Below are 10,655 nucleotides of genomic sequence, written 5' to 3'. Positions count from 1 at the left end.
AGAATGAGAGGGTAACAGGCAGGAAGGCCAGGGGTCTCCAAATGGAGGAAAGAGGCTGTAAGTGCCAGACATTTTTATCTCTCTTAAATGGCAAGAAGAAACAAACCAGCGATCTGTTTTTCATTCTCTATACAAATTTAAAAGGAGGTTTCTCTTAACATTCTGTGTTGCCATGACACCTGGTCTCACCTAAAGCTAACCACTCTCAAACTTTGAGTTAACCAATACATGCCTTTTTCGTATGGAAATGTGGTCTTAAGCTATGTTAATGAACCCCAGACTCAATCTTCAAGTTGGTTCCGCTAAACGGCCTAACTTACTTCCTCAGGTATTGTTCTCCTAATCTATGTAAACGGAACTATTTGTTGGTATTCTGCCCTTCTAAAAGATTCAAGTCAATCGTTTTATGGCCTGGGATGAATTATCTGATGCCATTCTAAATTTTATGACATTCCTTTCATTTCATTAACAGACTGTGAGTGACTATATAACATACAGCTAAAGACTAGGAGGGGGGTACTCTTTTGCCCCCTTTTGATGCCTATGTCAGAAGCTTTCTCTATACTTTAATAAAACTTTATAACACAAAAGCTCTGAGCGATCCAGCCTCGTCTCTGGCCCCGGATTGAATTCGTCTCCTCCGGAGGCCAAGAATCCCGCGTCTTATCGTTCAGCAACAACCTTTCATGACCATGGATAAAAGTGAACTGGTACAGAAAGCCAAGCTCGCCGAGCAGGCCGAGCGCTACGATGACATGGCTGCGGCCATGAAGGCGGTCACGGAGCAGGGGCATGAGCTTTCCAACGAGGAGAGAAACCTGCTGTCGGTCGCCTACAAGAATGTGGTCGGTGCCCGCCGTTCGTCCTGGCGTGTCATCTCCAGCATCGAACAGAAAACTGAGCGGAACGAGAAGAAGCAGCAGATGGGCAAAGAGTACCGCGAGAAGATCGAGGCCGAGCTGCAGGACATCTGCAACGACGTGCTGGAGCTGTTGGATAAATACCTTATTCCCAATGCTACACAGCCAGAAAGTAAGGTGTTCTACTTGAAAATGAAAGGCGATTATTTTAGATATCTTTCTGAGGTGGCATCTGGAGACAATAAACAAACCACTGGGCGGAGCGGCTGTAGCCTGTGAGCTGCGAGATCCAGGGACAGAGTCTCAGCCTCGCCGTTGCCGCCCAGAGACTGCTGATCCCCGTCCGTCCGTCGCCACCTACTCCGGACACAGAACATCCAGTCATGGATAAAAACGAGCTGGTACAGAAGGCCAAACTGGCTGAGCAGGCTGAGCGATATGATGACATGGCAGCCTGCATGAAGTCTGTAACTGAGCAAGGAGCTGAATTATCCAATGAGGAGAGGAATCTTCTCTCAGTTGCTTATAAAAATGTTGTAGGAGCCCGTAGGTCATCTTGGAAGGTCGTCTCCAGTATTGAGCAAAAGACGGAAGGTGCTGAGAAAAAACAGCAGATGGCTCGAGAATACAGAGAGAAAATAGAGACCGAGCTAAGAGATATCTGCAATGATGTACTGTCTCTTTTGGAAAAGTTCTTGATCCCCAATGCTTCACAAGCAGAGAGCAAAGTCTTCTACTTGAAAATGAAAGGAGACTACTACCGCTACTTGGCTGAGGTTGCGGCTGGTGATGACAAGAAAGGGATTGTGGATCAGTCACAGCAAGCATACCAAGAAGCTTAACTTCTCTGTGTTCTATTATGAGATTCTGAACTCCCCTGAGAAAGCCTGCTCTCTTGCAAAGACAGCATTTGATGAAGCCATTGCTGAACTTGATACATTAAGTGAAGAGTCATACAAAGACAGCACGCTAATAATGCAGTTACTGAGAGATAATTTGACATTGTGGACATCGGATACCCAAGGAGACGAAGCTGAAGCAGGAGAAGGAGGGGAAAATTAACCGGCCTTCCAACTTTTGTCTGCCTCATTCTAAAATTTACACAGTAGACCATTTGTCATCCATGCTGTCCCACAAATAGTTTTTTGTTTACGATTTATGACAGGTTTATGTTACTTCTATTTGAATTTCTATATTTCCCATGTGGTTTTTATGTTTAATATTAGGGGAGTAGAGCCAGTTAACATTTAGGGAGTTATCTGTTTTCATCTTGAGGTGGCCAATATGGGGATGTGGAATTTTTATACAAGTTATAAAGGTTTGGCATAGTACTTTTGGTACATTGTGGCTTCACAAGGGCCAGTGTTAAAACTGCTTCCATGTCTAAGCAAAGAAAACTGCCTGCATATTGGTATGTCCTGGTGGGGAATAAAAGGGATAATTGGTTCCAGTCACAGGTGGTGTGTGGGTACTTCTTAGGTTTGGAGCACTTACAAAGCTGTAGTAGAAATGGATATCCCATGGATATTGCATGTTAAACCATGTGTTATCTGTGGAATACTCAGACGCAGTGTGCACACTGTTGACTGCAGCTACAGAAGTGTTCCTTTAGTTGTGACCCAATTTACTCTGGATAAGGGCAGAAACGGTTCACATTCCATTATTTGTAAAGTTACCTGCTGTTTGCTTTCATTATTTTTGCTACACTCATTTTATTTGTATTTAAATGTTTTAGGCAACCTAAGAACAAATGTACAAGTAAAGATGCAGTAAAAATGAATTGCTTGATATTCATTACTTCATGTATATCAAGCACAGCAGTAAAACAAAAACCCATGTATTTAACTTTTTTTAGTTTTTTTTTTGCTTTTGTGATTTTTTTTTTTTTGATACTTGCCTAACATGCATGTGCTGTAAAAAATAGTTAACAGGGAAATAACTTGAGATGATGGCTAGCTTTGTTTAATGTCTTATGAGATTTTCATGAACAATCCAAGCATAATTGTTAAGAACACGTGTATTAAGTTCATGTAAGTGGAATAAAAGTTTTATGAATGGACTTTTCAAAAAATAAAAATAAACAAACCACTGTGTCCCAGCAGGCTTACCAAGAAGCATTTGAAATTAGTAAGAAAGAAATGCAGCCTACACACCCCATTCGACTGGGCCTGGCACTTAATTTCTCCGTCTTTTATTATGAGATTCTAAACTCTCCTGAAAAGGCTTGCAGCCTGGCAAAAATGGCGTTTGATGAGGCGATTGCTGAGTTGGACACGCTGAATGAAGAGTCCTACAAAGACAGCACCCTGATCATGCAGCTGCTGAGGGACAATCTCACTCTGTGGACGTCGGAAAACCAGGGAGACGAAGGAGATGCTGGGGAGGGAGAGAACTAATGTCTACCATGCTTCGTGATCTCTTCAGTGTCACTCTGTACCCTCCACATATATCCCTTTGTGCGATAAAAAAAAAAAAAAAAAAGAAACGTACGTCGACTTTCAATTTTTCACAGCCTCAGCCTAGCAAAAATGGTCCATGGGATGAACAGCTGGTATTTGTATCTAAAATTCAGATTGGTCACATAAATGCCACGGCATTCTGAAGTTTTGATTTTGATTAACATTGACAGGATTACTATGTGTTTCATTTTTAAAAAAAAATAACAAAACTGAACACTGTGATTATGGGGTTTTGTAATTCAGCAGAACTCTTACTGCTAGAAAAAAAAATAGACCTGAATTATGTGTAACTTTTTGGAAAGTTAAATTTGATTCAAAACAGTTGTCCCTGAAATACAGTTCCATTGTAAAGTTGTACAGAAAGTTATAGATTCTATTGTGACACTGGGACTTGGAGTGGGTCACCTCTCGTTTGGCATTCGAGTTTTACAGTAATTTCTAGTGATTCTGCCCATTCTGATCAGGGCTTTTAGACACTTGGTATGTTGGGGCTTGTTGCCACTGAAAAGTTCGTGACCACAGATGGCCACAGTGTCTTCCTCCATGGAAACTCGAAGCCAGAAATGAACATTCCTGGCGGCAGATAACTGGGTTATGACAGCATGCAAAGGTCCAGTGCTCATAGACCACCTGTGACTCCAGCCCCTTCCCCTATATAGCAGCATGTTTGCTGATTGGCAGCTTGTGCTTAGGTAGTGGAATCTGTTTTCCCTGTAACCATGAGCTCAAGATGGGAAAAAAAAAAGCCGTGTATCTTATGAATGGCCTTATCTGTTTCCTGGGTAATACCTTTAAGAATAATGTTCTGCAGAGATTGTCTTTCACTTGAGGAGTTAAGTACTCAGTGTTTGGGTTCTTCCTAGCTCGGGGCTTTAAAATTTTGAAATCTAAACATTCTTTCCCACAGTCCTTTTTGACTGTTAACTTTAGTCTTCTCTAAATTTCTGTCCTGCTTCCGTACATTTTTTTCTTTGTGCATTCTCTCTCTTTGCCTTTTGTTCATGATTTAGTACTAGATGGGCAGGGACAGGGGGCCCATAGGGGGGGTGAGGGATGTTGGCGAGCACTTTGGTGAGCCAGCCTTGCTTCAGAGAGTTGAAAAGAGCTTCCCACGTTTCAGCTCTGTCTTCTTCCAGTTCTCAGCACGGTGGTTGCTCTTCAGTCACACCAAGATCTGACTCCAAAAAGTATTTTTAAATACCCATGGTTTCTCTTTATATTGCAGCCAACCCTGATAATGCTTGTTAGCACCTGTCACCAGCTCTCCCAAGGGTACCCATCCCGTCAAGTTCACAGACAAATGTCAGGGAAGTTGCATGAACACAGCGATGGGGAGAGTCAGGAATAGCCCGGCCTACCAGTCTCAGTCTCCACCTTCCTCCCCGAACATTCCACGTAGCCGTAGTGTCCCATCTGTTTGTCCATCTGCTGAAATAAGAAAAGAAACATTCATGCACTGATTTCAAACAAACCAAAAGGAAAAAAAGAAAAAAAAAAAAAAAACCTCTCTCCTTTCTAGCTGAACAAAAATGTGCAGTTAATACTTGCCGCTTGAAAATGCAGTAGTGAATGTGGAACGAGCCTGTCTGTATATCTGGTAGCTCTCTTGCTTTGTTTTTCCTCACCAGTATTCTGCCTCACGTTTGCTTCTGTGATGGTTATATTGCCTAGCAAGCACACCCGTGGTTGTGAAAATAGTATAGCAAAAAAGAAAAAAACCCGGTTATTGATGTACTAGATTTGTGTATGTCTTTTAAACAGTTCTAGTTTCCACCTTACACGGAATAATCAGGAAAAGTGTAAAAACTTAAAAGTGAAATAAAAATTTTATCAGTTAGTTGGCTGATGCAAAAAAAAAAAAAAAAAAAAGATAAACGGAAAAGACTTTTCTAAGCTTACCCATAAACAATTTTTTTGTTTGTTTGTTATCTGGTAAGCTGGTACCAGATTGGAATTTAGTCTCCTCTCTAGGTTAAGAGAACACACTTTTCTTAGAATGCAGCTTTCAATCACAGATTATTAATTTCTTTACCTTTCAGTGATTTATCTTTGTTTTTATAATTTTCTTTTTTTTTTTTTTTACTTCGGTAAAGTAAATAACCATTGTTTAAGATTATGGTACATGTAGGATGGACCAAGCTTTCCCCGCTCCTACAAATTCTCTTAACCCCTCCTATTCTTCTGATGGGACCAAGGTCTCACTTCCCTCCAGAGGGACAATCCAAGCTTTTTTATCAGCTGATCTGCCCCTGGTATCAGAGTCAATTTGAGCACTGTTTGGTCTATAATTTAGGCATGAAACTATGACTACCTAAAGGAAAGATGACTTTTTGATGCAGGATGGCCATGATAGTCCTTGGACTTCAGAGAAAATTGGTTAAAATGAAACTTTTCTTCCCCCCCCCCTTGGAAACTGCAAAGCTGGTTCTTTTAGCATATGCAATTGAAAATATCTAGGTTGTTAGGTCAGTTTTCATTCCAGTCCCAAAGAAAGGCAATGACAAAGAATGTTCAAACTGCTGCACAGTTGCACTCATCTCACACACTAGTAAAGTAATGCTCAAAATTCTCCAAGCCAGGCTTCAACAATACATGTGCTGTGAGCTTCCAGATGTTCAAGCTGGATTTAGAAAAGGCAGGGGAACCAGAGATCAAATTGCCAACATCCACTGGATCAAGGAAAAAGCAAGAGAGTACCAGAGAAACACCTATTTCTGCTTTATTGACTGTGCCAAAGCCTTTGACTGCATGTATCACAATAAACTGGGGAAAATTCTGAAAGAGATGGGAATACCAGCCCACCTGACCTGCCTCTTGAGAAACCTGTATGCAGCTCAGGAAGAAACAGAACTGGACCTGGAACAACAGACTGGTTCCAAACAGGAAAAGGAGTATGTCAAGGCTGCATACTGTCACCTTGCTTATTTAACTTATATGCAGAGTACATCGTGAGAAATGCCGGGCTGGATGAAGCACAAGCTGGAATCAAAACTGCCAGGAGAAATATCAATAACGTCAGATAGGCAGATGACACCACCCTTATGGCAGAAAGGGAAGAAGAACTATAGAGCCTCTTGACGAGAGGGAAAGCGGAGAGTGTAAAAGCTACCTTAAAGCTCAACATTCAGAAAACGAAGATCATTGTATCTGGCCTCATCACTTCATGGCAAATAGATGGGCAAGCAGTGGAAACAGTGGCAGACCTTATTTTGGGGGGGCTCGGACATCACTGCAGATGGTGACTGCAGGCATGAAATTAAAAGATGCTTGCTACTGCTGCTGCTAAGTCACTTCAGTCATGTCTGACTCTGTGCGACCCCACAGGTGGCAGCCCACCTGGCTCCCCCATCCCTGGGATTCTCCAGGCAAGAAGACTGGAGTGGGTTGCCATTTCCTTCTCCACTGCAGGAAGGTGAAAAGTGAAAGTGAAGTTGGTCAGTCGTGTCCGACTCTTAGCGACCCCATGGACTGCAACCTACCAGGCTAGTCTCTCCATGGGATTTTCCAGGCAAGAGTACTGGAGTGGGTTGGCATTGCCCTCTCCGAAAAGATGCTTTACGGCTTGTGCCTTAGCCAGACTACTTTGGGTTAGAGGGCGTTTTTGAGGAGATCGAGTGGGGAGCAAATCAGAAGGCTGTGGTAGGTGTCCTGGTATACGATCTCAGGACCTGAACAAGGATGGCCGTGGGGATGGAGAGAAGGAGCTGCAACGGAGAAAGATTTTAGTGGATATGACTTCACAGCTCAGTAGTTAATTACAGACAGGGGAAATATGAGCAAGAGGCAAAGAATGACGGCAGGCTTCTAGTCTAAGGAACTGACAGCAAAGCCTGGAACCATACTTGCGTGGTTGAGATTCAATGAGTAACTTGTGCTCAAGCAACTTTCTCCAAGGGGAGTAATTCCACCATTAAACTGTAGAAATACTGTTCCTGGGCCCTCACACGTGCAAGTCCCTGAGCACTTGGCATTTCATGAGAATGACGATCGCTCTTTATCTGGTCATCCAGGAAGGCTGTGGGCTTAGGAGCGAGGATGGGCGTGTTTTAAATAAAGGGTGTTGAGAGCCTTGCAGGATCTTGGGCAGTCAAATAGCTTCCTGAGCACTGACATTTATTTCTTAATTTTTAAATTTACAATTCATCCAAATCTTGCAGTCCAAAACAAACAAACAAAACATGTGAAAACATCACAGAAAAATAATATCTGAAAATATCTGATCGCCCTGTGATTCGTAGGGGATAAGCCTAAACTGCCCTTGAAATTGAGGGACTAGTGAATATTGGCCCTCAGATCTCATCATAATCAACGATGAGCAACTTTTTAAGAATTGCCAGAAGTATTTTCAAGTTCGCTGACTTCTCCTGAAGTCAAGATTGCTAGCTGTGATGATTTAAAAATCACTAATTGATAAACACCAATACAATTAATTAACATCCACATAGCCAATGTCTGCGGAGCCAGGCATAACAGAGTCTAAATTAATCAGATGGGATTCCTATTTTGCAGTGCAGTTGATGAGACAAGTTACACAAGATAGGAGATAATATAAATGAAAAGTGAAGCTATATGAGCAGTGCTTTGGGGAATAAACACTGATATGTAAATCGTCACTTCTGTGAAGGATTATTTCATAGATCCAGCCTATGATTTCCTAATCTGTTCATAGACGTCAGTGTTTAAGTAAGGGATTTTACTCCAGATGGAGCAAAGTGTGAATTTTCCAGATCAGTCAAATTGAATCCTTCAAGAAACAAATAATTTTTTGAGTCAACTTCTCTTAGAGATCTCTGAAAATTGAATTCTACATTACAAAAACTTCCAACATTTCTGCCTGGAAAAATCAGAGTAGATGGAGCTGTGGTAGCCATTAGGAATATTCATAAGTATCCAGCCCATGGAGGACTGCACTTCCCCACTCCCTTGGAAATGAAGTGTGATCACTGACTATCTTTGGCCGGCGAAATATGCATCTAAGTGTCTCTGTCACTTCTGTTAGACGCTTCAAGGGTCAGCATGTAAGCCACACATTCCCCTCCTGGCCACTGTACTTATTATGCAAAATGTCTGTGCAAATAAAGCCTCCCTCAGACTGGGTCTCTGAGACAGGAAAGGGCAGAGACCCCTGCTGTCCCACACTGACCACGTAAGTAGCATGAGCTAAAAGTTAGCTTTAATTGTTTTAAGCTCAGAGTGTTGGGGGTGGGGGGGTGGGGGGGTGGATTCATTCCTGAAGGGATACCTAGCCTGTATTACATTGGAATTCTATCTAACCATTAACGGACAGAGCAAGGTCATTAACATCATGGCGTTGTTTGAAAGTGGACACTTCACATTAAAATCTAGATTTCTGGCGCCTGTTGGCAAAAACCCTGACATGTTTGTACATGGTTGATCCCTTGAGCACATCAACAAGCAGGTATATATTCTCCAGCTCATGACAGCCCTCGTGACTCACTATGACCATACCTGAGCAGTCTTCCTCCCTGAGGCGGGGTGTAGATATTTGACTTTCATCCTCTATCCTAAACGGTCTAAGCATCATACACGTACTGTGCTGACTGTGGTCCACTAGATTGCATCTCATTTCCAGTTACAAACTTCAGTGACACTTGTAGCAACACAAAAAAGTACAAATATCCTCAATACAGCACAACGAAATCTCTTAAGAAAAGAGATTTTGGAATTCAGTTTCCTAGGTTCAAATACCGGCTCTACCATTTTCTATCTGTATCTGGATGGCCTTGCCAGAAGAGCACTCAGCTTTCAGCAAGGTACCACCTGCCCCAAACATCCACTTGTCCAGCAGACTAACAAAAACATGTTAGGAAGCACACATTCTTCCTTATTTATTTATTTATTTATTTATTTATTTATTTACCTTTTGGATCCTAGCTCGCCAACCAAGAACGAAACCTGCGCCCCGCCCTCTGCATTGGAAGCATGGAGTCTTAACCCCTGAACTGCCCGCGAAGTCCAAGGAAGCACACATTCTAGAGGGACAAATTCAGCATTGAAAACAACCTTTATCCTGTGCTCCTGCTCAGTCGCTCAGTCGTGTCCAACTCTTTGTGACCCCCATGGACTGTAGCCCACAAAGTTCCTCTGTCCATGGCATTTCACAGGCAAAAATACTGGAGTGGATTGCCAAGTCCTACTCCAGGGGATCTTCCCAAGCCAGGGATCGAACCTGGGTCTCCCGCACTGCAGGCAGACGCTTTCCCATCTGAGCCACCAGGGAAGCCCCTCGCTAGGTACCTGGAGAGGGGGAGGCGGGCGAGGCGCAAGGCACGCCCTGCGGGCCACCGGCCGGATTTCGACCACCACCACCGCCGCCGCGTCCCGCCCGCGGGCCTCGACCCTGCCGGGCCCGTGACGCATGGGGGCCCCCAGTGCGCCGGTCGACCGCCGCCCGGAGGTCCCCGCCGACGCCAAAAGACCACCCCCACATCCCCCCGAAACGGGCAGAGCCCTCCCCCACCACCTCCTACACCGGTACGGCCGCCCCCCAGGGACCCCGTCCTCTCCCCTCAACCACCGGGGCCCCCTACCCGCGCCCGCGGCCCAGGCACCCTCCTCCCTCCACCACCAAGGGCAGAGAGGACGGGAAGCGTGGCGCCAAGCGGGCAGGGACACGACAGAGGTGACAGGGCGAGAGACAAGACAGCCGCGCGAGGCGTGGGGAGGGGTGGCCGGGAGCAAGCCCGGAGGCTCGGAGGGCGTGAGGAGGCGTCTGGCGACCGCGCGGCAGGCCCAGAGCAGCGGACGACGACCGGCTGAGGCAAACAGGTCCAGGGCCAGCGGCGGGACGCGTCGGGCAGGCAAGCGGCCCAGCGACGGGGAGCCGCCAGCCGTCAGGCCGCACAGCCCGCAAGACGCGACCGGAGGATCCGCGCCGTGCGGTCTGCGGCTGGGGGGAAGGCAGCCATGGCCGGCGCCGCGGGCATGGCGCCTGCGGTGGGGTGGGGGCGAGCTGAGCACCTCCCACCACCCCCCCACCCCACCCCACCCCACCCCAACCCTCGGACCCAACCTCGAGGGAACTTGGCGGGGAGGTCGGGCGGAAGAGGGACACCGGAGACGCCGCCACCGGGCGCGGGGCAAGGGTGGCGGGGCGCCCGGCCGAGGATGGAGGGGCGGGCGGGAAGGCGGAGGAGAGCTGTCTTTCCCACCAGACCCGCACTCTGCACGCCGCCCCCCACCTTCTCCCGCGGCCCTTCTTCCCCTACCACCAGAAATGCCACCGGACCCGACCGCCCGCCCGGCGCGCGGCGCCTTCCAGACGTCTTTCCCTCCCTTACCTTCCCATCCGGCGCCTCTGGGGTGGAGGAGAGGC

General features: G+C 45.9%; 2 protein-coding genes and 1 non-coding gene across 3 annotated transcripts; 2 read left to right on the top strand and 1 right to left on the bottom strand.

The window, feature by feature from the left end:
* The first annotated feature begins 686 nt into the window (after positions 1-686).
* LOC122691289 (14-3-3 protein beta/alpha-like) lies at positions 687-1,139 on the top strand. The gene has a single exon (XM_043897925.1). The coding sequence runs from the start codon at positions 687-689 to the stop codon at positions 1,137-1,139; it is 453 nt and encodes a 150-aa protein (XP_043753860.1).
* Positions 1,140-1,243: 104 nt separating this feature from the next.
* Positions 1,244-5,156, top strand: LOC122691290 (14-3-3 protein zeta/delta-like). Its single transcript, XM_043897926.1, has 2 exons — positions 1,244-1,684; positions 2,963-5,156. The coding sequence occupies exons 1-2, from the start codon at positions 1,244-1,246 to the stop codon at positions 3,254-3,256; spliced, it is 735 nt and encodes a 244-aa protein (XP_043753861.1). The 3' UTR covers positions 3,257-5,156.
* Positions 5,157-9,488: 4,332 nt separating this feature from the next.
* TRNAC-GCA lies at positions 9,489-9,560 on the bottom strand. The gene has a single exon. It is a non-coding gene; the product is annotated as a tRNA-Cys (tRNA).
* Positions 9,561-10,655: the final 1,095 nt, after the last annotated feature.

Source organism: Cervus elaphus, unplaced genomic scaffold, assembly GCF_910594005.1.
Source record: "Cervus elaphus unplaced genomic scaffold, mCerEla1.1, whole genome shotgun sequence".
Classification (NCBI taxonomy): Eukaryota; Metazoa; Chordata; class Mammalia; order Artiodactyla; family Cervidae; genus Cervus; species Cervus elaphus.
The sequence above is the reverse complement of the archived record's forward strand: the minus strand, read 5'-3'. Positions and strand labels throughout refer to the sequence as shown.